Raw genomic sequence first — 27,364 nt, 5'->3', positions numbered from 1 at the left:
ATTGCCCTGACAGGGCCCACCAGGGTGTTTGTAGCAGATGTAATGGTGGAGATGTGCTGTGGCTGACAACAAGAGAAACTCGTTGTTTTGCAGGATGTGTCCAACTCACAGCTGCCCTCCACTTCAACTTAGCACATCTCCAAGCCAGCAATTAAGACATCCAAGCATTTCATACTGAGGAAAGGGGGAAAAACCCAGACAGGACCATGAGGAGCGCATATGGAAGAAAAGGCAAGTAAATCCAGCATGGAAAAATGAGGTAAACTACCCATTTGACCACACTTTTGTTAAGCTGTTTTTCAGGATGCAGTCATAGCGTTAAACCTTTCCTTCAAAAAGTCTACGGCAATAACTTTTTTGCACTGGTTCAGGGCAAATTGTCAGTTCTACTCTCTTTCATTTAAGGCTGGATGAACAACAGCTCTCCCCTGCTTTATTTAGTGGTAAAGGTTCATTTATATGATTCTACATCCCTTTTTCATAAATGTCTGGCTCTATTTTCTTTAACAGAGTCCACCTGCCCTCACTGCAATTCCTGCAAGACTTGTCCATTTTCCTGATCGGATTCTTCCCTCTGAATTTATCTTTGACTTTCCATTTCCTTCTTGCTTCTCCCTCTCTCTTTCCTTCTCTTGACTTTTCTCATATTGTGAAATTGCTATTGCAAATGGATGCTCCTCTATCTCTTCTTCATCCTTTTACATCACAGCTGTCTCTCCTGTATGCTGCCTCTTACACCCAAATGTCTTCCCAGATTCTGCTTGTTAGGCATCTTCCCTGCTCCTAATCATGACTATGCAAAATTAGTGTACTAATCATGATCAGACGGGGCAGGGGGAACAGTTAAAGCTTGTAAGGAATTACTTTTATTAAACACATATATAGAAATTTGGTGGGAATTTTTCAGCCAGGTTTCTTGAGCAGCTGGGTACATGAATCATTTGTACAGCATTTGGAAAATCTTCCCTGGGAATCTGTTTGCTCTTTACAGGGGCTATACTGGGCAGGCATCCATCTATCTTTCATACTGGATCAGACCAGAGCTCGGTGCAGGGGAAGTTGAAGACTATTTTGGCAGAGGGCAGTAACCAGGTGCAACTCCCAGGTCACCACCTAGTTCACCCAGAGCCAACTCATGTCATGGAACCATACTGGGAAAAGGTTGGCATAGCAATAAAAACAGCAGCTTTCCCTGAGAACCTGTTACCAACTTCAGATTTACCATAGCCATCACTTGCAACATGCCGGTATTGTTACAGTGAGAAAGCCCTGTCATAAATGTTAAAGACTTTTCTGAGCAATTAGACAGAATCAGGTATTTTCGCTAGAATCCTCTGTGAAATACAGATGTCAAGCACTATTCTCTAAGCCCAGAGAAAAGTAGCAGATAAGTAATTTGAAGTTTTATCACTAAGCTATCTGGATTACTTTCTAAAATAGCTACTTCTTATTAAGTAGATATTTCTCATTTTCTACATTTATAGGAAAACAATTAGTTGCTTTGAAAAATATCACCAAGTACATCCTAAAAAGTAAACAGTGAAACAATAGCTCATTACAATATCTAGACAATCTTACCCCTGTGCCTAAAAACACAAAACAAAAGAGATGGCAAAGCCTGCAAAATTTCCCCCACTTGTGAGTAATCCCACTGATTAAACAACTCACATGAAGAAATGTAAGCATGTATTACCTATTTCACTATGTTTGCTTTGTGACTTTATTGACAAAAGTTCAAATTCAGTCCTTACAGATTTAATCCAAGCTCAACTCTTGCCAGTGGTTAGTGTCAGGATATTATTTAGCTGCCTTGATCTGTTTCTCTATTTTATTTTCATCCAAATGGGTTTTTGCTGGTGCAGATATTGAGACAGTGTAAAGCAGTGATACTTGTCAATGTAAAGGGTAGGCTGGGACTCTGGCTGGAATTTGCTCCCCAGGTGAGAAAAAAAGAAAAAAAGTCAATAGCATGGGGAGTTACTTGTTTTTACCATCATGCATCACTTGTAACTAGACACAGCTGTGTCTGTGCCCAGGGAGTAGCACATCCCTGGCACTCACTGATTTTCACAGGGAGTTCAGGGACATGCAGGACAGATCTGAACTGGGGTTGGCCTGTAACTTTTGCAATATTTGCCAGAAAATTAAAAATGCTCAGAAGTTTTATGTGCGCTGCTATGTGCAAACATCTTTAGGTACTTATGTGGATTTTTGAGACCTTTCCTTTTCCCCTCCTTCTCCACAAGTTTCTTGTTATTTCTTTTTTTCCCACTTTTCTGCCTTTTCCCCTGCTTGCCACAAGCATTTGACTCATTTCAATTCCCCAGCAAACGGCTGATGAAAAACCCTCCAAACTTTATTACTGAAAATAAGTTATTGGAAATAAATAAAACAGCTCTTGTATCCAAGGAGAAAAAGGGCCAAAAGTAGAGGAGTGATACTGGTCAGGTTTCTGTACCAGAGCACTCTGCAACGGCACTGATGTAGCATTTTTGGTATGGCTGTAAAACAGGAAGACCAGAAGGAAACAGTTCATTTAGGTCAGTCCTTTTTTTAGCTTAGTTATTTGATCTGGGTCAATTTTGAAATGAAAACCTAAAGCATTTTATTTTGAAACTGCCAGAGTGAAACATTTGGGTGTTGTTTTAAAATGTTTCCATCCTCTCCTCTGCTGTGTTGACTGACAGCCTCAATTCACAGGCAGATCCGTTGGTCTGAAAGGGCATCTTTCGGTGAATCTTCTCCTCTGCATTTTTCTTAATTATTATTTTCATAACTCTTAGACATCATTCACAAGGTTATGAGAGGTCATCATAAGCCAGAGCATCCTGTTGATAGCAAACAAGTGCCAGCAGCTCCAGTTTACTACAATACCAGTTTGCTGTTCTGTAACTCAAGCTCTGCTCTTCCATGGTGATTTTGCAGGACTGCCTGGCCCATAACATTCCCAGCCTCTCAGCACTAACTCAATAAGTGGTTCAGACTTAAGGTTTCTAATGCTGCCGTTCAATAGCATTCACCTTTGACATACAGTGAGGATTTAGTTTGGCAGCTGGCAGCTTTTTCTCTTAGAAAGGCTGAAAACCAGGTCTCTTTCTGACACTGCTGGATAGAGGGAGACTCATGCAGATGTTGGAAGCCTGAAGCCTTTACTTTGGCTTCCAGAAAAGTAGGAAGCAAGGGAGAGTGTTGAGGGAAAATATAAATTACATGTTGAGCAAAATACGCAGGCAGCTTCTAACCTCCTCTCAGTTTCCCCTCTGCAAGATCTGTGCCAAAAGCCTTAGCACGCAAAGTCGTGACAGAGGAAACCTGGGTCATGTTTCTTTTGAGTATACTGGGGGTTGGTGAGAGGGTGCTGTGAAGAGCAGTGTGGCGTGCCTTGGCTGACTAGGGCCTTTACCCAAACTGGAGTGTGCAAGGTTTCGAGTTTGCCCCTGCCTGCTGGCCTCAAGGAGATTTTTGGTCCTCTCACTGTGAGCATTTGCTTTGCTTTAATCTTGCTCTGTCCCATGGATGGGACAAGTGGATGTAAAGGAATGGCATTCTCCTGGTCTTCACCTGCTCTGGCTCGCTTCAGTCCATTCAGCACTTGTCTATCCCTGCTCGTATTTGAACCCAACCAGCTTTGTCCAAGGCTGGCCAGGCACACCATGCATTTCACTCTGTGAAGTCCAGGCTTTGCTTGTGTTGGAGCAGAGCAGTGGAGCGAATCTAACATGCAGATTATGCCCCAGGGTTGAACACATCCTGCTGCACGGAGATGTACAGTGTCTGTCTGGAAGATCTCAAGGGATTAAAGACAGTCTAAATTGAAAGGAGGATGAAAACTGAGAGGCTGCTATCAGTGGAGGGAAGGAAGCCATTGTTTATGTACAGCCGGTCACTTGTAGGGCAGATGGAGAGACTACGCGTTTCCCTACATTGTTGTGTCAAACCTCATACTGTAAGCCTGACCTCCCAACACCTCCTTAGAGTGGTCAAAATAATCCCTAAATCATTCTGGTTTGGGTCTCTTAGTAGCTTGTGGGATTTTGCAGCCTGCAAGGTGGCTGGCCTCTGGGGCATACCTTGGTGGGGTCAAGTGATTACTGTGCTCTGTGAGGGGAAAAAGTCAGTTTACATGTAGAATCTGATAAATTTAAATGCTCAGAGCTTTTCTGGTGTTAATTTAGCATTTCTACCAGTGAGACCTTAAGTATTTGCTCTTAAAAAACTGGACTTCTGTTGAGGGTTTGAGGGAGGGAGTGGTGGTGGGCTTTTTCCAAATTCTGCCAACCTTATGAGATTCCAAATGGGATCTGTTGACCAAGACTTCAGAGCATGTACATGCCTGATATTCAGGGCTTGTTTACTGGAGCTCATGTTCCAGCCAACCACCCCAGCAACAGAGCCAAGCTCTGTAGTACTAATGCAGGAGATATATTCCTCACTATTCCTAAATCTTTGAGTCCTACCCCATACGCAAAATTAAACAAATGACTACTGGCACAATAATTTGATCTTTCCATTGTCATGTGGTCGCTTGTTAATTTGTTTCATGATGTGTCAGCTTCTAGATCTAAGACTGATACTACTCCCTGAAGGTTAACCATTATCTTACATCTTATTTATTAGAAAGCAAAGGATGTCTAAGTACCAGTGACATGAGTTTTCTAAGGGCCTCTGTTTACTGTAACTACAGGACAGCTTTAAAAAAAAATGAGACTGGCATTAATGGTGGAACAGCTCACATAGCAACATTTGGATGCCCTCTTTGGGGCACTTACTGTGAAACGATCCAGTGTATTCCTCTCCTCTGAGCAATGCCAGCTACGCTAACAGTACATTTTGACGTAGATTTATTGTAAGGCTGTAGGAACAGCTGATGTGCACCCAGCATAGAATGGTACCGTGGTGCATTGAGCATTGCCAGCAACCCTTTGCCCACTTCTTTAGGATTCACAGCTTCTCTGGTGGGGGTAGCAGTGGCCTGGGAGAAGAGTCATCCATCCCCCCTGCTTAAGTGTAGCAAAGACCCACAGAGCACAGTCCTTTCCTTGAAAATTCAAGGTTGTTAGATCTTAACAAAGCATATTCTCAGGTCCTGTTTGCAGCTGACTGTTGGCAGAGCAGAGACTGGAGTGGCAGGCTACATGTCGAAACACTCAGGCTTTTGCCTTGCATCATCTGCCCTAGCTATGAGATGACAAAACCAGCCCAACTGTTGCCTGTCACATCGCATAGCTATGCCACAGCCTTCACGGCAGATGACTGAGGTGAAGGTATTAACATAGCTGACATTCGCTGGGCACTGGCATGCTGTGCTGCTGGGCACTGCCCAGAGCGCTGCGGATGCTGATGGCACATGCTCTGGCTGTCTGGGTGTCCGTCCCAGCCCTGGCAGCTCTCCTGCCCCAGCCCGTTGAAAAAGAGAAATAAAATGCAGCACAAACAGTGATTTAAGTCTGTGATCGCTGCTGCCTTCTGAAGCAGCCAGGGACTAGAGCTCCTGCAGGAAGGGTCTCTTTCCCAGATGCCAAGACAAAGGGTCAGAAATAAGGGGGTCTGATTCTTCTCTGCCACAGCAGGTGAGCCTGCCCAAGCACACCCCTGCAGCAGCCAGGTTCCTCAGGCTCACTGAAATACATTCCTGTTGGCCTCATCTCAAACCTCTGTTGTCATTTAAAATCTTCCCTGCCTTTTGGGACAGAGCAGCTAACTCAGCACATTATATACCTCTTCTGTGTCCCTGATTTGAAAAATCTTTTTTACATGGTGACAGATCTGTCTGAAATTTGGGTGCTTGGCTTACACCAGGTGAATGTGCCATAAGGTTCTGGCTCTGCTCTCTGGCCAGCCGAGTTAAATTTGTAGAATTAGGTTTCTTGGGCAGTTACCCTGAGAAAGCGAAGCCAAAATTGGCTTCTGTAGGGCCGGTTGCTTGTCTTCCAGCGGCATCGTACCTCATGGCACAACGCAAGCCCACAGGCAGTCGAGAGAAACATTGGAGCCAACCTCCACTCCCGGCTCGGCCACCCGCCTGCAGGTTGCGGGGTCACTTCGGGCTTTCTCCCCTTCCGAGGGAGCGCGGCTCCCCGCAGGGCTGCGGCCTCGTCCCGCCGGCCCGAGCTCCCTCTGCCGGCCCCCGCCCCGCAGCGCCCGCCCGCGGGCACGATCCCGCCCGGGGCCGGGCCGGGCCGGGCCGCAGCGCGCTGGGCCTGACCGGGCCGAGCGGGCTGTGCTCCCCCCGAGAGCATCCCGCCGCCCAGGCAAGCGCCCCAAGGGAGCCGGCGTTGCTGTCTGGTTTCGTCTTTGGCGGGTGGTTGTTGAGTTAGTTACATGGGAGTGGAAGGAGTCCAGCTCAGGGAGCGGGGAGAGGTTTACCCCAGACCAGCCAAAAAGTTGGTCTGGTTGCGGTGGGCTCTGTGTTCAAGACTCAGGTAGGCCTGATTCAAGCGCGGCAGGGGTTTGAGCAGGGCTCAGCGCCCGGTAGCCAAGTGTCCTAACCCTTCAGTTCTTGTTGCTCAGAATTGCTCTGTTTTTTTCTGGAAATTCATTTGTGAAAACTTCAGAATTTCCTAGGTTATATGGGGCATTAGAACCACCAGATCCTTTTGAGTCACGAGAAGCTTCTGTTTCAGCAGATTGAATTTTTCAGAGGAAAACCTGCTGCACACGCATCTCCCCACCAACTCTAAAAGGAAGCCAGAATGCCCGGGTAGCTTGCATTTGTGCTAGAAATGCAGGCAGTGTCAGGAAAAGGCATTCTACTTCCATAGTTGTAACAAGCAGGAAAAAATCCAAACACATTAAGCACCAAATTTTGTCAGGGGACCCCTACTCCTCGATGAGGGAGAAGCTTCTCCAGGGCCCCGCAGAAGTCTGGCATCGGCTTGCATAAGCAGTATCTGTGTGCCAGGGGCTTTGACTGTGAGCTCCTTGCGGCAGGAACCGTGTGTTGTTACGTATTTGTGCTCCACCTACCAGTATTTTTGATAATATTGCAAAGGCTTCTTCCTTTTCTTCCAAGGGAGCTCTTTCACTGTGGTAGTCACCCAGAAGGTGCAAGGAAAGTCTCGTTCTGCTTCAGCCCTGCTGTTGGTTCAGTCATTTCACTGCCACGGGTTTCTTGGCAAAGGTTTCATGGGTTTCAGTGTGCTGAACCCCAGGCTGTACAGGTGTGAGGCTTCCCGTGGTTTGCAGCAAGGTGGGAAAGGGCTGCTCCCTGCTCTTCAGAAGAGAGGAAAAGGAGACAAAAGGTGGCACAGCAGCCATTTCTCGGTGCTGCAGTAAGTTACTTTTCTCCCCTCTTTTTGCGCTGACACAGAGCCAGAGCCAGAGCCAGAACTGCTATCTGATTATTAGGTTTAGGACCTTTTTTTTTAATTATTATTTTTTAATTTTTTTTTTCTTCTTTTGGGGAGGGAGAAGGAAAGGGAAGAATTTATGACAGGACAGACTTGTTACCACCTCAAGAGATGCTGAGCTAAATCTTGAGGATTCTACTCAGGTTTTCTATTGGGTAGAGATCCTCTGATGGGAACAGGACTTTGCTAAAGAAGGACTACTGGATTTGACTCTATGGAAGTACCTAACAAACTTTTCCTGTGGACTCAGAGACTAGTGACCTTCAAGCACTCCTTAAAGGGTGCCATCATATAGGTTCAAAATAATTTTGGGGGGTTTTTTGTCTCCCCTGGCAGTTTCTTTCTATTTTTTTAATAATCATTTTTTTAAACCTCTTCACAGTGTTCTTTCCCCAGCCAGTGGTCTTTCCTACAGCTGATTCCTAATGTTTTACAGGATGAGTTGCACATCCTGCCTTAGCAGCAGACTAATACCCGGGTTTGAATTACTATTGAATAAGCAGCAATGAAATCTCTATCAAAATAATCAGTAGTTCCAAAAACCACAAACAACAAAACAAGCAGAGTTGAACTAACTCAGCAAGACCATTTGTAGCATCAGGGACGGTGAGTCATTTTTCTTTTCCCTCCCTCAGCAGACTTCATTGCTGCCTCGCACAGCCCCGGGGAGGGCAGGTGGAGTGGGTAGGGCATGACTTCAGAAAGTTTAAAAAAAAAAAAAGAAAGTCGACATCACTCAGGTCACGTGATGCAAAGGGACCAATGGAGGCAGGTTCTAGAAAGGGGAACAGTTAAATTTGTAATTTTGGTTGTGTGAAACACTTCTTTGGGCCTCATAAACAACCACAGAACCACAAGTTGGGTACAGAGGCAGTCACACAAGAGCGGGTCCGGGATATTGGTCAGCAGGCAGGGCGAATCGTTTTGACTGCAAACCACAGAGTTTCGTAGAGTGGTAAGCATCATCAACCACAACCGATCCGCTATTTTTTTTTTCTTTTTAAGAAACAATTTCAGAGTTCTTTTAGTAAAAGAACCTTATAATCCGCTTTGTGCTGCTCCTTAGGCACCGGGATAAAACAGAGCGTGATGGCTGGGAGGAGGGTGGTAGCAGTGACCATTCTTCATTTTTCACTCCCCAAGGTAGAAGAAATCATATATTCCTTCACTGTAAAGAGAGAGTGACTTTTAAAGAGGAAACAATGGCTTCAAACAGCATATTTGAGTCACTTCCTTCTTACCAGCACTTCTTGAGAGGTAAGTGCCATTCAGACTTTCTAAATATACTTTTTACTTTCCCATACTTAAGAAAATGCATGTTTGGAGAGTATCTGGGGACATTCTTGTAGTACATGCTTTTTCCCACTTCAGTTTTCTTTGAGGCGCTCTCATCGAAGCTAATATCTGAGCTTGCAGGAATACCATCTCATTACTTATCAGCCCATTAAAGAGATTATAACAAGGACTCATTTAAGCTGTTCAAACAGCCATGCATGCTTGTGACTTTTCTCTTCATAAATCAAAGTGTGCTAGAATATCTCACATGTATTACTACAGATACAATAGCAGTAGCACAAGCCCCTTTTGATTCTTTTTGGCAGAATTATGACTTTTTGAGCCACTGCCGTGAAAAATGACAGCCAACAGCATACAACACATATTAAAGGCTGAAACACGGGGAGTGAGCAGCAAGCTGGTGTGTACAGCCAGCAGAGCGTGATGCTGTCTCACTTATGCTAGACCATCAGCCTGGGTAAAGGCATGTTCACCGGGAAGAAGTCAGAAAAAGCTTAAAGTTAGCTGCAACTCACGTGGCTCAGGAAAAGAAGCGGTGTGGATAAACTCAGAGTTTCTGTTGATGCCACTCAGGTCTTGGATAACTGCAGATTACCGGCTGCACCCACCCTTAGAGAAATGAAGCAGTCCTGTAAAGGCTGAAGGAGGGGATTGAAAGGCTTCACCCAGCAATCTGTCTTTTTTCACCAGTGACCAAGCACCCTCAGTGGCTCCTTCTAACATTCTCACAACCCCCCGTGGAGCTAATGGTTTAGTCATGGGTTATTCATACGAGTAAGCCAGGGACTGGCACGAGAAACTTGTCCGCTTCCTCGTAACTACCTTCCTAAATAGCTCATGCTACAGCTGAACTTTTCCCCTTCCCACGCAAGCCCTCTGCCCGCTCGAGCCCTTTTTGCAGCCGGGCTGCACCTATGCGGATGACAAGGCTCACAGAGCCCGTTGCAGACCTCTCGTCAAGCTTGGCCGGGGTGCTGCCAGAAAGCAGCACTTCATAACTCTTTATAGTTACAGACTACAGTTTCCCGGCCTCGCTGGCGGTGTCGGTGTGAGTCATGAGTTATTCGTATTAATAATCGGGCTGGGGAATGCGGAAGGCTCGTCCCAGCTGCTGTGTCACAACAAGCAGCGGCTCCACCGGCACCCTGCCACTCCTGCGGATCAGTGCTCCCTCGAGTGGGATGCGAGCGGAGGGCAGTCTGCTGAAATGCTAGCCCACTGTCCTGCCTTGCTTCAGTTCGTTTTTGTTCCCCCCCGTGTCAAAAGTTTTTCTACATCTGTCTTTCCTGGCACCGGAGGAGAGCTTCAGCAATTCATTGCAGCGAGCTGTGTGAGTCACTCAGGCTTGCAGCAGCTTCTAGCCTGGGCAGGGAGATGCTGAAGGGTGAGCAAGAAGTGGCTAACTACTCTGCGGCACTTGCAGTGCTGACATTTCCTCAGCACCCCTACCAAGCAAAGGAAGCAATACTGCTAGAATAACAAGAAGGATCTTCCTGCATTTCGTCAGCCTTTTTTTTTGGTGTTTTTTTTTTTTTTTTTTTTTTAGCTCACACAACTGTTTACTGTTTAATCTGTAGCACAGGAAGACGTACTGAGAAAACTTTTGTGCTTCTGATAAAATAACAAACAGAGTGAACCTCATGGAGCAGTGCTTGCAGCGAGTGCCAGAGCACAGCCAACCCACAGGAGGGGTTAGGGAGGACAGAGGGTGTATTGCAGACAGGAGCCCAGAGAGCCTGAGAGCAGCTGCTTGGAGACCAGGGATCGATTTGCCCAGAAAAGGAGGAGTTTCATTAAAGTTGATTAATCCAGCAAGTGATTTAGCTCAATACTCCAGAATGGGTTTTATTATCCTTCTTATTACTGTTCTCATTATTGTCATTAATGTTACTATAGTACCAGTATTTTTTGTTTGTTCGTGGACCAGGTTAGAAGTCTTGTGCTAGATACCTTAAGATATTAATCTAGTTTTGGAAAACCAGGTACAGATCCTGGTATGTACCCAGTGCAAGCAAGCTCAAACTCCCACTGTACAGTGCTAGAAAAGCTTGGGCAACAGCGCTTCGGTTGAGTTATAAAGCAAATGTTTCATCGTTGCGAAAGAATATTGTGTTTGAACGTGGAAGGCTGTGACGGTTTTCCAGCAGTTCCCTTTTTGTTCCTTTCTTTACTCAAATGAATTTCACACAATTTCAAAATCCTGGGCACAGCAAAAGTAATGCTTGGACCTTGGAGCAAGAAAAATAATCATCCCTAGGGTCGGTTGTTCTAACCCCTATTTCTCAATAGTGTTTACATAGACCGGTCATTCGAAATGTCCAAAACCGTCTCTTTTCTTTTTTTCCCGCCAAAATTTATTGCACTTTCTCTCTTAACTGAAATCGTGAGGTAAAGGGAAAAAATAACATGTTGTTTTCTGCCGTGGATTTCACTTTATCAGTCCATGCAGTTCTCTGTGAAGGAAATCCATAACTCTTTTTTAGCTGATACTATGTGAAAATTGGGAAAAAAAGAGGGGAGTGGGGAAGCAGAACCATTGTTCCAGCCTCTGTGAGCAGTGACAGACATAGAAAGCCTGAGATATTAATTGAATGTGGTACACCACAAAGGATATGGCCCTTTTTCTATCACACCACACCAGGTCCTGTCTTCTGCCACTAGGTAAAGAAATGAGGATTATATTGAAACCTCCAGTGGTGTGCTCTGCATGCTGAACACATTCAAATGCTTACCAGCTCTGCTTTTAATGATGGCTTCATCTTCCTAATGGCTTCTCCCAGTTTACAGTCTGGGCTTGGTGTTAGGAGTACAGAGTAGGAGCATTTCTAAGTGTCTTGCTGCAGTGCAACCCGCAGAAAAGCATCGTTCCATCTCTTTCTCAAATCTAGGACTGCATCAGCAAGGCTGTAGTTTAAACTTTTAATCTAGCAAGATTCATAGTATGAGGATAGATGTGCTGGTTATACTGAGGGTTCAACACAGGTTCATGTGTATTGGCCGGGTCAACACAGTGATACCTTTTGGGCAGGGGGACCAAAATTAGGCCTGTTGGAGAGTCTTGCATTAAAGAGTGCACATACAGTTTTTATAGGGTGCCTAGATAATTACATGATATCACCCCACGCCATAACTTCTTTTAACTTCTTAAGGGTGTTAGACTGTCCTATAAGGTTTCCTAATAATTTTGCCTACAAAGGAAGACAAGAGTAACTAATCTTTTTGCAGGGTTTTTATAGAGCTCTAAATAGCATGAAGCATAATATTTTCCAGGAGGGCACTTTTTCCTCACTTTTCCTTTTGCTGCAAGGTCTAATTATTTCAATATGCAAAGAAGGTTACTCCTGGTTTTGCCTTTGTTGTATTTTTTATTAATTAATCAAGGCAATGAAGACTTGTGGTGCAACATTTTGTTGGTTTCTTATCAAATGGAAACGAACTCCAGCAGAGCACTTTTACAACATGGAAAAATACACTGTGCATTCTTTCTTCTTAGTTCTGATGTGCCAAGTAGTGCCCAGCCATTGTGGGTTTCTTCCTTTGCAAATGCTAAATAAAACTGTAGCAAAAACCTCTTCTTGCTCTGGACCCTTGGACCAAAGTATACTGCTTCTCATTGAAAGTTAGTGGCTCTGACTTGCCGTGTGATGGGATCTATGTTGGTAGACTCTTAAAGTCCCTGGTGCTGTATGTGAGGTGAAGTGATCGGAGGCTCCCTGTGATCCGAGTCTACATCTGAAGTGTGTCATTCTCAGCGTACAAGACCTCCCTAGGAGTAAGTGTTTGTCTGCAGAGAGTGCTGCATGAGGAGAAGGATAGCAAGTTGATAATGGTTTCAGCCCTCTAGACTTGGTGACATTAGCAGAAGTGGTCATATATTAGAAGTAACTCTGCCAAAGATACATTTCTCTGGGAGATGCACGGTACCCAACACTGCCACATATTTTCCTTCACTCGCCCAGTAGAAGAAACCTCTTTTCACAATAGCATAAACTACGTGGTCACTGCGTAGGGGAGAGAGAAAGTTTCCCAGCACTTTTGCAGACTGCCTGAACTGTAACAGAGTTAATTTGTGTCAGCATTATAAAATACTAACTGCATCTTGTGAATAGGAAATTGAACTAAAGCTCATAAAAACCTTGGCTTACTAGAAGAAAAAAACTTGCACAATGTCTGATTTACACAGCTTTCTCTCTGTTTGAGCCTTTTTTCATTTAAAAGCCTTGAGAAACATTGTGAGGCCTGAACACAGGAATTCCTGTGAAGCAAGGGGTAAAGTATCTGACAGAGATGAATACACTGCTTTGGTAAGATCAAGGGATTTTATCCTAGGCCAGAATATTAGACTGAGTGTTTAACCAGTCACACTAAGTGTAGTGATGTGTTGTGATGACAGTCTTAGCAAGGACGTAAAGTTATGGCTGGCTTGCAGATCCCCCAGATTGGCTTGCCCTTTATCATGTGGCCATTAATAAGAGACTGTTGGATGGTTGCTCTGCCTTGGACCATGTTTTACTGCAAGAGCCAAATTTCATCTCTGAGGTAGCTCTCTGGTGGGAAATAAAAGTATCTTCCCCACACTGCCAGTGTATGCAATATGAATAAAAAATAAACTGCATTTTTTTCATGACTAGAAGATAATCATGGTTTAGTCTGACTGCTAAGGCATGACCCCAAAAGAACAGTCTGCTTATCTTTAAATGCATGTGAAGGCCAGTGATATTGGCAAGTTCATGAAAGTAATTTATGAACTCCTGAAGAATTTTACTTGAGAACACAGGATGAGAATCTGCATCATCCTGCTTAAACTAAGTGGCAAAAAAATTACTGTTCTTGGATTTAGAAATAGACATACTTGCTTTTAAAAGCTAAGCAGAAGCAATCCTAAAGAAATGGCAAATGCATTTCTCTCTAAAACTATGAGGTTGTTCCACCAACAGGAGAAGCTCATCTGACTTTGACACCCTGCTACACACAGAGGGGACGTGCTGGGTCCCAGCGGTCTCTGCTGCACCTCCAAAGCAGTGCCCGGAGGGCTGGACAGGGGTGTTAGCCTAAGGTCCTCTTGTGCTGTTATGGAGAGCAAAGGTGACATGCAGAGTGGGCTCAGGAGCTAAGGGGGAATGCCACAGGCAGGAAAAACTCAGGGTGGTCTGGTGCTCTTCAGAAACTGCTGCCTCGCTAAGCGATAATTTGAGGTTGCTCACCCCTGTGACAAGACAGGGAAACCTGTCTTCCTCCTGCACGTGCAGGGCAAAGTTTTGCACGTAGGAGGCTGCCACAAAGTACCTGGCTGGCCCTGGTGGCTCAGTGGAGGAGGAAGGCTGCACCACGCAGTGATAACGACCTCCGTCAGAGGCTTGGGCTGCTTCTGCTGAAATGCGTGAGCACCTGATGGGCTGCGGGGTGAGGGCGGCAGTATGGGTCCAACAGCCTCGGCAGGAGGGCAAGGAAGAAGTAGCTCTGGCTCTGGGTAAGAGGATGGATTGAGGCTGGCTGGAGAGGGACCACCCACTCTTTGAATCCCAATTCCACCTGGCATCTCTGTCCTCCCCGTGCCAGCACAGGCCTCCTGGATGCAGGGTGTGAGTTTAAATTGGGGTGTGTGACATTTTGAGGGGAGGTGGCTGCTGTGAGCATCAGGCTATGCCCAGAGACAAGGCACTCCAGCATGCAATGAGGAAGCTCAGGACAATCCCTTCACTGCAGGGGCATGAGCCTGACAGATTTTCTGTGTTCCTGCAGATTGCAAGGATGCCTTTGCTAAGATTTTTCTCAATTTTTATTTATTTACTTGTGTTTTCTCTTTGGTTGTTTTTTCCTAAAACAACTCTGATCATCAGCTCTCCCACTCCTGCTCCTTTCTCTGTGCTTAGTCAATGGGGCAAGGTATGGTGGAAACTTTTTTAAACAGTGGGTGATCACGGCCTAGAACTCATTGCCATAAAATGTCATTGAAATGTCATTGAGTTTAGCAGGATCCTTAAACCAGCTGTGTCTGTATATACATAGCAGTTTCTTAATATGTACCAGACAGGTAAAGAATAAAGCAGCTTTGGAAGGGTTAAGTTGTCTCTTTGTCTCTCACTGCTGTATTTTAGAGCACAAACTGATCTCTGTTAAAGCTTGGAAAGAAAGCTTCTCATGTAAGCAGGTCTGTCATCCGCAAAATGAATTGTGGCTTCCTCCACGACATCTTGTACTGGCCATGGAGAGAGACAGGCCCCTGGCTAGGTGAATCACTGGTCTGAGAGAAGGACAAGAAAACATTACACTACCTCATTACCTCTTCTGTCATCTTAAGAGAATGGATAATATTTGTATAGACTTGAGTCAGATTCCCAAACAGTAGATGAGTAGTAGGGATATCTCCTCTCTGAAGTGTATTACTGAACTGTATGGGGTGACAGCAGTGGTGTGTTTGGAGCAGTAGAGCACCTACAAATGTCTACAGTATGTTGGTGACATCCATGGATGCACCAGCATATCCAGTGATACTGAATGCAAGACATGTCATTCTTGCTGCCAGTGGAAAGGAGACTAGAAATTATATATACAGATTCCCAATGTAATCAATTTTCAATAGAAATGCCTTTTCTTCCACTTAGATCCCAGCAAAGTAAGGCCTCAGCTTACAACCAAGATACATTTTAGTCTAAACCATCAAATTCTCCATAAAGATGTATTCAGACTATTCAAATAGGGAAAAAAAAAAAGGGGGCGTAGAAGAACTAACTGTGAAAGCAGGGAAGTAGAGAATGACAGTAGCCGCTACCTGGTAGAGTTTCCAATTCATCCTTAATACTGTCCACAGGGCTCACCACTTCTGCTTGCAAGTGAAACTCTGTGAAATTGGGTAGTTTCACTTCACGAAGGTCTGTGAGAACATTTTCTCCGGCTTTGATCTATTTGGGGTTTTTTTTCAGCCTGTGCTTTTTGTCTTGAGTTTCTGATTCCAGTGAACCCAAAAGCAGTCCAAGTCAGGGGCTTGGGGCTTTTTCTTTTGCCTTCTGAGTATTTTGTCTTGCAGTCTGTTGTCTGGTTTCACACTGAAGCTGTGATTTTGAGATGTGCTGAGAAGCTGCCCTTAGGTAGGGTTTTGACTGTAAGTTGAAAGGCTTGCCTCTCTTACGAATCTTTTCATGAATGTGGTGTGAGGAAACTTGAAACCTGTCAAGTTTTATGTGATTTGCTATAAACATTTCACTCAGCTGTATTTAGGGCAAGCCCTGCAATCCTTGTCAAATCAGCAACCTCAGAAGGCACTGACCCAGCCCTTCAAGTGTCTTTTTGTGGTCTTTAAAAGAGAAAGATGATCGTTGCGAAATACCTTGCATGTTTGGGGCAAAGTGGCACAGCATGTGGCCGAGCATCTCTTTCGTTTGTGACAAATGTCTTGCACCTTCTCAACCTCAGCACCACCTGCATCTCTCATAAGTCCATTTTCTAGTCAGTTTTATGGCATACACCTGCACCGTGCCAGCCAGATGCGTGCCTTGGAGGTATCGGGGTGTTTGCAGAGGCCTTGAAGAAGCACCGAAGGATGCCAAGCTCCGTAAGTGCTAAAGTGCCCTGCAGTTTCCTCCTTTGGCGAAGGCAATTGCTGCAAGAGTGCTGAGCTGGGGCTGCGAGTGGTGTGTCACAGCCTCTGCACTGGGCAGACCAGCCTCCTTGCCTGTCAGCGCTCAGGTCTCTATTTATACTTGCTGCAGTATCAAAGGGTAGTGGAAGGCAAGCTGGCACAGCAAAATGAAGGCTTTCATCTCTCTAGCAAGGATAACAGAAACAGATGCAATCGCATGGGTGTAAGCCACCTCCAGCCAACCCCTGGAAGATGTCGGTACACACCGTGGTGGAGAGCGGGGGCGGGAGACGTACCTCTGTGTTTTCACTACTGTTATTATATGGGCTGGGAAGATTTAAGCTAGCAGTGCTTTCCTCCCACATGCCTGCAGGCACGCTTCCCCTTTTCTCTGTAGACATGACCAGGAGCAGAAAGCATGCCCCAGAGCCAATTCTTAGGATAATATCCTGGCTTCACCCAGACAGGGACAAAATGGCCATCAACTGCAGTGAGGCTGGGGCTGTCCTTCAAGAGCAAAGAAACCTGTGAGAAAAACACGAAGTTGTGAATAAGACATGAGGTGAGCTCTGAAGGCTGAAAGAAACATAGCATTAAGGTGCGAGTGTAATTCCTGTAATGCCTAGTAGCAGAACTATGGCTTGAGAATGAAATATTTTGTCTCTTCTACCTAGGAAATATTGGTGTAGAACAATTATTTATGGCATATTATGCAGTTTGAGTTGGCTGGGATTTTCTTCTGGTTGCTAGTTCTTAGTTTATACAGCAAGGGTGTAGGCCTCACCCAGTGGACAGGTGAGGTGTATTTCCTTCCTAAGCAGTGAGGAGAGACTCTGAAAGAAGCACTCTTTAGCGTGTACTGTCTCCTGGTCTTATATAGAAGGACAGAGAGGGAGAGGACTTCCGTGAGTGCAACCACAGCTTTGGAAAGCACCCTGAAAGCACCTTGCAAGTAAGAGACAAGGAGGAGGCCTCACCTGTGCGGTCAGTCTCCACACAGCAAGACTGCCATGGTTGCTGACCATCTGTCCATATTGCACATCATCCAGAGCAGGCTACTGATATGAGACTGCATGCTACGCCCAGTTCGTAGGAAGTGCAATTTATTTTACAATACAGTTGATAGATAATATCAGACTTCTGTAAAATGCTTCTGTTTTTCAGGACATATATGTAAATGAGTTTTGGGTTTTGCATAGGTTGGGTGTAGCAGAATTCATATCTGGAAGACACATTCAAGTTAAGACTTTGTTAACCCCATTTGCGCAGGGGTCAGTGAATCAGTTACTGCAATACAGAATGGTTTAATTGATCCTATACACATTGGCAAAATGCTCTGCAAAGAAAATCAGTACCACTTTGTCCATTGCATCTCTGTGGACTCTGGGTCAGGGAGCTGCAGAGGTTACTTCATGCAGGGTCCTAAGCAGACCTACATCCACCAGATCACTGAGTATGCTTCTACACCAGTCTGATTCCTATTTTGTTGTCACCATTTCATCTGAACCCAGACCTGGGAGGCAGATACTGTGTGGAAAGTGTTCTGCAAATGACTCCATCTAGGGAAATGGGGTGAGCCTGGCAGCTCAGCAGGTAGGTCACACTCTCGCTAGAGGAAGGACAGCACAGAGAGCTGCCGTGTGGTTTGCCCCCACATGCTTTCTAAGGACCGCCATTCACGCAACCTGGAGAGATGGCCACCTCTGAAAGGAAAAATGACACCTTAGTCTCTGCACTAATTCTCTCTTTAGCTTCCACACCAAGCCTGTAAAAAGTGATAATGTATGGTGCTAAACAACCCACACATTTTTTACACTGATATAAAATAACTTGCATATTGAAATGAAGATTCAGGTCTCATATAAGAACAGGAACTTATTCTGGCTGTACCTTGCTGCATTGGAGAAAATGATTTGCTTTTCTAAATGAAACGGGGTGTTTCAAGTACAGTGTGCTGGGCTATTGTGGAAACTAAAGGATGGTTTATTGTTGGGTGGTTGGTTTTTTTTCTCCTAATAGGGATTGCAATGCAAAACAGTTATTTTTTTACAGTTTTATACACAGTCCAAACAACCTTGAGTACTTCTTTGAGGACTGATATATTATTTTGTACTGATGGTTTTAGGTGCATCTATTTTACACTATGCAGCAGAAAAGCTACATTAGCCTCAAACAGCTTCTTTCCTTTTCTACGTAGGAATAATCTTTATCAGTATGAACACCTATATAAGTCCGTTCCCATTTGGGAGAGTGCTCTGCTGTAACTAGGCATGTACCAACATGAAGAGGGATTTACAGCTCCCCTGTGGGGTGAAGTTATGTCATTAGACAAATGTCTATATGAGGAAAGATGATTTAGGTTCACCTTTTACTGGGGTGATTAAAGCAGCCCAGTATTTTGTATACATGGCACCTGATCCAAGAGCCAATGAAACCAGAGGAAAGACCTGGCTGACATCCTTGGGCATTGGATGAGACCTGTGATGGCTGTTATCCTCCAGATAAAGGTGTTAACAACCTGAAGTCACTTTGCTGACAGCCCAGGTCAGCAGTCCCTTTTCGCACAGCTGTCCTTACACCCTTGCACATGTGAAATATGGAGGGGTGAGGCTGGCTCCCCTTCTGTGCCACAACCCATCTTTTCTTTGGAGTGGCATCCCGGTGCTTTCTGCCCTTTTTACATGCTTGCAAGAGCTGCTGAATAAAAAATGGCACTGTGCAAGCTAGAGATCGCATTTCCAGCCACCTGCTAATGGGCCGGCTCCTTTTGAAAGGCTATTAGGGCAGCCCTCTCCCGCTCCTCCCCTCCCTCTAACAGCTCCATGCTTCGGGTATGTCCCAGACCCACATAGAGATGGGCCCAAAGCAGCTCCATAGGCCAGCATCCTCCAGATGTTGGAGTGTTGCTGCTTTGACTACACTGCACCAGTTGGAGATCAAAAGCACTATTTAAACAGAAGCAGTTGGAGGTTTTTCAGGTTCTCATCTCCCCTTTCAGCCTTCAGAAAAGCCCACTCTGGCCAGAGGGATTAGGAAATACAACTGAACACCACTGTGTCTGAGGGGATTAGATGGTGTTGTACAAGCTCAGGGCAGTGGCTGGACAAAGAGAGCGCCCTTGGTCTGCCTGCTGCTTTCGTGAAGTCCCACAAAGGGCATCAGGGAGCCTGGGCTGTCCCTACTCCCTGCCTGGGGTATGGGCATCCTGCCATATGACCGGGAGATGACTTCCCCACCAGGCATCTCTGCTTGTCCTCCACTCTGTTCAGAAGTAAGAGGAAAATCTCATGTTTTGCTCCACAGTACCTACAGGTAAACGGGAGTTCCTTCAAGGCAGCAGCAGGGTTTGGCTTCACAACCCTGGGCCAGCTAAAGTAATCAGAGGGAGGAGAAAGGGTCTTTCTCCGTAAACAGTTTTTCAACATGGTTTTCATCTTCAGTTTATGAATTATTCGCTCCCTGTCAGACATGCTCTCATTTATTCTTTGCTAATTTCTCCAGCAAATACTGCTCAGTATCCAGCTTTTTTCATGAACACATCCTGGTATACCCCATAGTCCCCGCTGGAGAGACTTCACTGCATGAGTCATGTAGCTGCCAACCAAGCAGCATGCACAGCTAACCAAGGCAACACAAGGTGCCAGCTCGGTAGGTTTTCTCCCATGTACATGACTTAAGCCAGTAATTGAGCATTCCTGCCTAAAACCATAGCCTCCTCTGAAGGTTTAGGCTAATACAACTTTTTTACACAACCATCTTGGTAAAAAAAAATCCAAAACATGATTTAACAGAAATTTGTTGTCAGATTCCAACTTGTTTTCAAGGAAAATCTTTTCACAGTTCCCCAAATTCCCTTCTGTCTGAAGTCCCTCACTTGCTAACATCTCAGCCCCTTTTCTTGCAAGGTCTTGTTGGATTATTTTTTTTTCTGCAGGAAATAGAAGCAACTTTAAGGCATCCCTTATTTGAAACTGCAGTTCAAAGGGAGATTGAAATCAGAATTAGAAAAATAACCTATATAAAAGCATTAGCTGTCCTATTTTAGGAGATAATTAGCTGTAACAAAGTTTCCCTCATTTATTTTTCCTTGGTGAGAAAACAAACTACCTTGTCATTGAGGTTTTTATAAAACGCTGCTGTTTGCAACATTTGCCACGAACAAATTAACCCAAACATTTCTAGTGTATGACTTACATTGCTAATTTCGCTGCAGGTTTTCATTTCTGCATCTCAAGACAAAAATGCCTTCAGTTATCACATAGTAAAGGGGGAAAAATACATGTGGAGCATATATTTGACTGCTAAGGAATATGCATATCCATACCAAGCATTCCTTTCCTGATTGCAGCACAGAAGGGAGGGTGAGAAAGTCAGGAAGAGAGCAAGAATCGGAGGAAGTATTTTATTGTGTGGCAGAAGCAGTGTGCCTGATTTAGCCCTTATATTGGCAAAGGTACTTTTCCTCAGCAAACCTGTGGAACATAGTACTATTTCCACTGGGTACTGCATTTTCCAGCTTGAATAGGGCATACTCCCAACCAATTGTAGCTGACATGGTTTTGGGGGATCAGTGGGTGATAGAGACACCAGGCACAGCTGCTGATATTTGAGACACAGGTGCTTGGAGCTGCCTTTGCCAGCCAGCCAGCCAGCACCAGAGTAATGCAATATAGGTAACACCTACAGGTTGTGCTCTGAGAATAATCCAGTGGCATTTGTTTGGGTTTTTTTAGAAGCTTGGTGTTTGAATTAAGTCCCCCGTTGTTCATAATGTCATCCTACCAACTTATTAAATTATCGACCTTTTCTTCACTGGTATCTTCCCACTATGGTTAGAATTAGATGGATACAGGTGGCCAAAAGATATCATGCTTCTGTGACTAGCACCTGGTACTGGCCTCCTTTGATCATGATTCTGCAGTCTCATCCCTTTCCAGTTGATACAGAAAGTCAGAAAGGGATGGAAGGACTGGCTTCTTGTGGTGCTGTTATGCAATCCTACTCTTTAATTTCTAAGCTTGCAGATAGTCCTGAGACAACACATTGTGTACTTGGTCCTTTCTATGTAAGTGGTGAATACACCTACAAGGTTTCTGATTTTTTTTTCCGAAATCTCATGTTTAGTACACTGTGCATAGGGTGCCATGGGATCAACAGGTGTGTTTTTCTGTGGGTTCATGCTTTCCTTTTTCCAGCTTGTCCCAGAAGACTTCTGCATGAGACTTAGCCTGTTAGTTTGATTTTGGTAATGTGATGAAATCAATGCAAAGCTCGAAGGTGGTGTGTGCTGGGTGTGGGAGGGACAACAAAGGTAGGAAAAAGAGAAGTATTTCTAGACTAGTTTCTTAGCCTCTTACATTTTCATGTTTAGCATACATTAATTGATGTGAAACTTGGTAGGCAGCTTGTGTCAGAGTTCTGATGCAAGTTATGATGTGGTAGATAAAAAGTGATGAGGATATTAAGCTAAAGGGCTGGTTCAAGTACTAAAGATTATACCTGCAGGACTTTTGTTTTTCTTTTTTAATCTTACTGTAGCATTACCCTTCAGTGTGCCTTACAATAAATAAATAATATTAATCATGCTGGCTTGTGTTCTGCAGTGGATATCAGCCTAGCACGGTGTCCTCCACCAAACCAGAAGCCATTTGCAGCATTAGTAGTTTCTTTCTTAGTGAGACTTAGTGTTGGACCTCTGTTGAGCCCCATGCAACTTTAGAATGCTAACATGAGACTTTTCAGTGTTGCTATTTGAGAGATAGTTGGAACTGGAGCATACCAAGACCTGTCTTGAGCCACAGCGGATGCTAAGGAAGTGATCAGTGACATCATAAATGTTCTAGTCATGTTGTTAAGGAATTGTTGGGGAAGCACTTAGATGGACTGAGATCTGCCTCAAACACTATGGGTAATTATGCTGTGTATATTAACTCTATTAAATCCAAATGCTCTCATAATGTTGTTAATGTGAGCCTTCCCCACAACCAGTGTAATGTGGTAAAAAGCTCTCATGCTACTGGGGCTGTGGGAAACTTCTCATGAGAATTTATTGTGTTCTTTTCTGGGTAAGCCTTGCTGCACTGGGAAATTTCAAAAAGCTAATTCGGATTATTTGATTGAAAGCGTGCAAAACCACTAAAAATCTTCTCCATGGAAATGTTGGGTTTATGGTGAAGTTTCAGACAGAAGCATTCTGAATTCAAGGCAAGTCTAGTTTGATGCATTTAAAAAGCTGAGACATGCTGTTCTAGGCAGAACTAGTGAAGGCTGATTTCCTACAGACATGGGTCTTGTGGCTGCATTCTCTAAAGCTGATAAGGCTTTAATCTGATTGAAGGTTTTTCTCTTCTTGAGGAATCTCTAAAATCTCTCTTGGGCACCCTTCAGCTGGGAGCACTGACAGAGCCTCTCTGCTACTGCCATGTTTCGTGAAAGCTGTAGGAACTTAAGACCACTTCCGCTCTATCAAATTTAAAGTTGACCCACAAACCAGAAAAGCTAGGGGAAGTATACAGAGAATGGGAGCAATCACATAAGCACTGCCTCCACAGAAAAGCAGGCTGATAAAAGAGCTTTGCAGTTCAGTTTGGTGTGAACTGGGCCAAAGTGAATCACAAAGATAGTCAAAATACATTCAGAAGCTCCTTAACCTACTTTGGGAATAGCATGTTCCTCATCTTCATGGATGAAGAACTAGGGAAGAGTGGTCATATCAGAAGTCTGAGGGAGAGAGAAGTCGAAACAGAACCTGAATGTTTTTGACTTACAGTTCTGCGCCTGACTATCTACAAAATGATCTCTTGTTTACTTTGAATTTCAAATCTGATCAAGTCAATGTTTGCATCAGAAATTTACCTTAGCATTACACTCATCATTTCAGGGCCCGGGTATTGTACATCTCCAGCTGCAACTGGGCAATCCAGTTCAAAGAGCAAACAGTAAAGAAAATCCAGGAAAAATTGTTTTCTAATTACTTTTGAGCAGCAGGTAAACTTGAAAATATTATGAGCTGTTTGTGGACAATATAGTAACAGGAAAAGAAATAAGAGTAGATGACAAAGAATTCGTGATACAAGACTCGTTCAGCTCATTAGAATTTCAGATCCAGGAGGAGCAGTGCACTAGGGTTTTCTCCAGCCTGGCTTAGCACCATCTTGGCAGTAGGTGATGCTTTGCACCTCCCCGTGCCAGCGGAGAAGGGCAGGGAGAGCAGGAGTAGGCTACAGTTCAGTCCTACTAACCCAGCTGGAAACATCACTGCTTGGAGACTCCCTAAAAACCTCCTGGCGTCCAGCAAGGAGGTCGGCGTTGTGGGACAGGGAGATGCGAGAAGAAACCATGCATCCATTTAGGAGTGTTTCTTCTTTTTTTTGCAGAAAATATTTTTTAAAAAAAATTCGTTTTTCTGAAAATTTCATTCTAGAGATATATTTTTTCCTGCTTTCTCTAGTGTTCATCTGCCATAGCACCGGGCAGTGCCAGAAAAGCTTGCAAGTTAAGAGAGCCCTGCTGCAGCTCTGCAGCAAAGCCTGCGCTGCTGTTGGCACGGGCTCCATCTCTCCTGAGAGAGGCTAACCTTTGGCCAGGTAATTATCAGACCAGGAGCAGAGAGTGTTTTGTTTTCCCATATCTAACTTCTGAGTAGAAACCCAGGCTGGTATCTTGCATGTTTGCAGAGACAACAGACTTCTGCATAGCATAGCCCAAGCAACCTTGAAAAACAGAATGTTCTTCTTGAGGAGCCAGAGCAGCAAAGCTTGGTGCAGGGTTTTTCCTAACTGGGGCAAAAACGAGCGGTAGGAGCTTCCCAGCAATGATGTCAGGAGCCCTGGTCCTGCCACAGGCTCTGGAGCTGCTGGCAGTGAGGGCAGTCGCTCCTTTGCCTCCGCTGGTAGCATCTCCATTCAACCAGTCCTACCTTGTGCCTTTGGTCCAGCCTGTGCAGGGGGACTGCATAGAAAAGAACTTGTGCTATCCACATCCCTGCAGCCATTGTGCCATGGGATATCAGTGGCTGCTGACAGACTGGAGAGGAGGTGAGCAGCTTGGATGCGCCTTTGGTGCCTAAACATAACACAAGCACTTCCTTAGTAACTGCTTTTAGGTGGAATAATAAAAAGCGAGCAAGATGGAAGGTCAGCCTTTCCTCTCCAATGCAGCCAAGCCTGCACCGCATGCTTCTTGTTTTGCTCATCAGCGGAGGGCTGCAGGAAGGAGATAGGCCTGTCCCCTCCGCTGTGCCCTGCCTGGGGTGCACCTGAAGCCGCCCTGCCCGGGGGAAGAGGGCCCAGCGTCCCTGAGGTGGCGAGAAGGATCCACGCCGCCCCTCGCCCCAAAGTTACGGGGAAGCTGTCAGCCCAAGCGGAGGCATCCTGTTTGTTGAAAAACAAGTGACAGTTGAAGAAGGGTTGCAAGAGCGAGCAAACCGCAGGCCCTGCGCAGGGCTGATAACAGCCCTGCGCCGCTTTTGCAGCAGTTCCGTCCCGCCGAGCGCTGGCGGGGGGGACGGCGCGAGCCTCGCTGGCGCTTTCCTGTTTCGCGCTTTTTCTCGCTGCCGTTTCTTGCTGTTGAGTTCTGCCACATTTTTTCAGTTACTCGCTGGTTTCTCAAAAGGGCCCTCCCCTGCTATAAACGGCGTGTGAGGGGTGGCCAGGCGTCTGCTCCATCAGAGGGGGGACCGCAGGCGTCCGCAGAGCTGAGCGGGGGGATAGGGCCCGGCTTTCAAGAAGGTGGCTGCAAATAAGTGTCTTTAAAAGTGTGTACCTGTCATGGGCTGGGGTTTCGTAATCTTGCACCCATGTCTGCCTCCCTGCCAGCACTCCTCAGCCTGAGATCTCAGGGCACTTTATGAGGCTTCATTTAACCCCACATTCAGAGCATTTTTGGAGGAGACCAGAACTGGTAATGCAAAGGGAAAAGCATTTTTGGGCCCAGAGGCCTGCAGTTAGGCAAATAGATCTGTATTTAAATCTCAGCGCAATGCAGACCTAAACCCCGCTTCTGCAACTGTGCATGACTTTATTGCCGTGGCTATTGCTGGCTCCCTCGGGTCTGATGGGAACCCTTTTGTGGTGGTGAAGTGTGTGCATGCATGCGTGTGTGGTTTCTGTTTGCAGCATGAGCCTTGACTTTGTGTACAGCTATGTAAATGGTGCTACTTACCTCTTCAAAGCTAAGCACATGTGTAAGGCTTAGAAAGCTCAAGCTCACAGATGCACGGTCTACAAAGGTGTTAGACACGTGTATCTCCCCCAGCGGGAAGCTGGGATCTTCACTGGGCTTCCCATGACTTAGGTTTACTCACTTTTCAACATCTCACCTTAAGGTTCAGCCATGTGTTAACATAAACGGCTTTCCATTCTTTGATCAGAATGCTGGAGCTAGCAGAAAAGGGGTTTTCTTTCTTCAACCAAGAATGTTATTTTTCTTGAGCTTTGCATAAAATTCATCAGTATTATCAGACCGCTCTTTCTCTTGCTAGATATCTCAAGACATGCTTGTTTAAAACAGCTTGACCAGCATTCTTATCGGCATCAGTTATGTGATCCTGATAATTTTTTTCATTTGCTGAAAGATGGGCTTCTAGTAAGGAATTAGATTCTCAGGAAAAAATACATTGGAAAATTGCTTCAATAAAATGTCAATTCACTTTGTTCTTATAAATGAATAATAATAATAAAAATGTGGACAACATTTTAATTTCAAATACTGCCAAACCACTAGCTTTTGAGTTTCACGGTTTTCCCTGTGACTTTGCCCTCTTTCTTTTACTAACGTGCTCCACTGCTGTGCCAGGAGCTGTTCAAATGTACAGGAAAGCACCCTGAAGAATTTAGAGACAAGAAATCAATTGAAGATAGGTGAAGGATATGGGCTTACTGGACCAGTACTGTTGAAACTTAGTTCGTGAGAAGCATGAAATGAAACAAAAAGATAAAAATGGTTTTGGCAAGTGTTAACATCAGTCACACAAGTGTGTGGAGGAAGTTAGAGAGCCCTCTGTAATGCAAGGCTGTCTGAAGTCACCTCAATCTCCACAAATTACTCTCCACTCATGCTTTTACTTCTCTCTCCTAGCTGCAACAAAAGTGCTCAACTGTTTTGCTTTCTTTTTGTTTCTGTCCCTGTTGCAGCCTGTCTCGTTTTAGCCCAAATACTGAGATCCCTCAGGCCCTCCTGGGGCTCTGTGCTGTGTGGTCTCCCTCCCCAGGCACGTGCATGCTCCTCTCCCCTCTGCTCCTTCCAGTGCAAGACCTTTCCTGGTCCTGGCTTCTCACAAAAGCCCCACTCTCAGTGGGGGCATCACAACACGTCCCCCTCTGTGGCCGCCTCCTGCCTCATTGCCCACTCTGTTATCCCGACAGAGTTAGAGGCACCGTGGCCAGCGCTGCCCTTTGGTCACTTCGCCTCTCCTTCCCATCTAGTAACACGTTTTCTGGGACTGCATACCCCCCATCTTCCTCCCTGCCTGGACCACAGGAATGCTTTACAATTTTTCTTTGCCTTGTAAGTGGGAAACCCCCAAGAAATCTTTCTGCAGGACTCAGACATTAGGAGGACATTGATATTCACATGCTAGCAAGCATTTAGACTGGGATCTTCAAAGGAATCTAGGCAAGCCACCACCGATAGGCTTCAGAGTAACTTGCACATCCCACTCCCTCAGTCACTCTAAGTCTTGGGTTTGCTGCAGCATCTCTCAGCGTAGCAAGTTATGATGAGAAAGTGGAATTGGGATTCACAAGAGACTGCTGCTGGATCAAACTTACTGGCTTCAGCTTATTTGTTTAGTGCTTCAGGCTCTTGTTTAAGTGACAGAAAATGAAGAAAGTGTACTTTGCTGTGTCATTTATTGGTAAGTGAGGGAAACATACATGACCTTCTGTATTTAGTAACCCATCTGCATTGGTTTCTCCTTTAAAAAGTGTGTTTTAGTGTACGAAATCATCTTTCCTTTTTCAGACTTTCCTTTCCTTGCCACAGAGCAACTGGAGAACAGGGCAAATAGTGAGCTGTCTCTTTAGCTGTTGGAGCCAATTAACAAAAGTTGCTACAAACAGCTGTTCTAGCCAGTGTGGCAGTTTTCCAGGGCTTGTTTTCCTTGTCTTTGAATATGGAGTCAGGAGGTGAAAAACTAACT

General features: G+C 45.1%; 1 protein-coding gene across 4 annotated transcripts in view; it reads left to right on the top strand.

The window, feature by feature from the left end:
• Nucleotides 1-8,054: 8,054 nt before the first annotated feature.
• The window catches only part of RUNX1 (RUNX family transcription factor 1), a 175,665-nt gene continuing 156,355 nt past the window's right edge, over nt 8,055-27,364 (top strand). For 2 of the 4 annotated variants that reach the window (XM_074814317.1, XM_074814313.1), the window contains exon 1: nt 8,545-8,606. Coding sequence is in view for 1 of the 4 variants with exons in the window: in XM_074814315.1 (XP_074670416.1) it covers nt 8,552-8,606 (55 nt within the window). In the remaining 3 variants the exon portion in view is untranslated. Of the gene's footprint in view, nt 8,305-8,492; nt 8,607-27,364 lie in introns of those variants that run through there. The other 2 variants (XM_074814315.1, XM_074814314.1) reach the window with 2 other exon arrangements.

The sequence above is a fragment of the Strix aluco genome, chromosome 2 (genome assembly GCF_031877795.1).
Source record: "Strix aluco isolate bStrAlu1 chromosome 2, bStrAlu1.hap1, whole genome shotgun sequence".
Lineage (NCBI taxonomy): Eukaryota > Metazoa > Chordata > Aves > Strigiformes > Strigidae > Strix > Strix aluco.
This window is presented reverse-complemented; position numbering and strand designations above follow the sequence as displayed.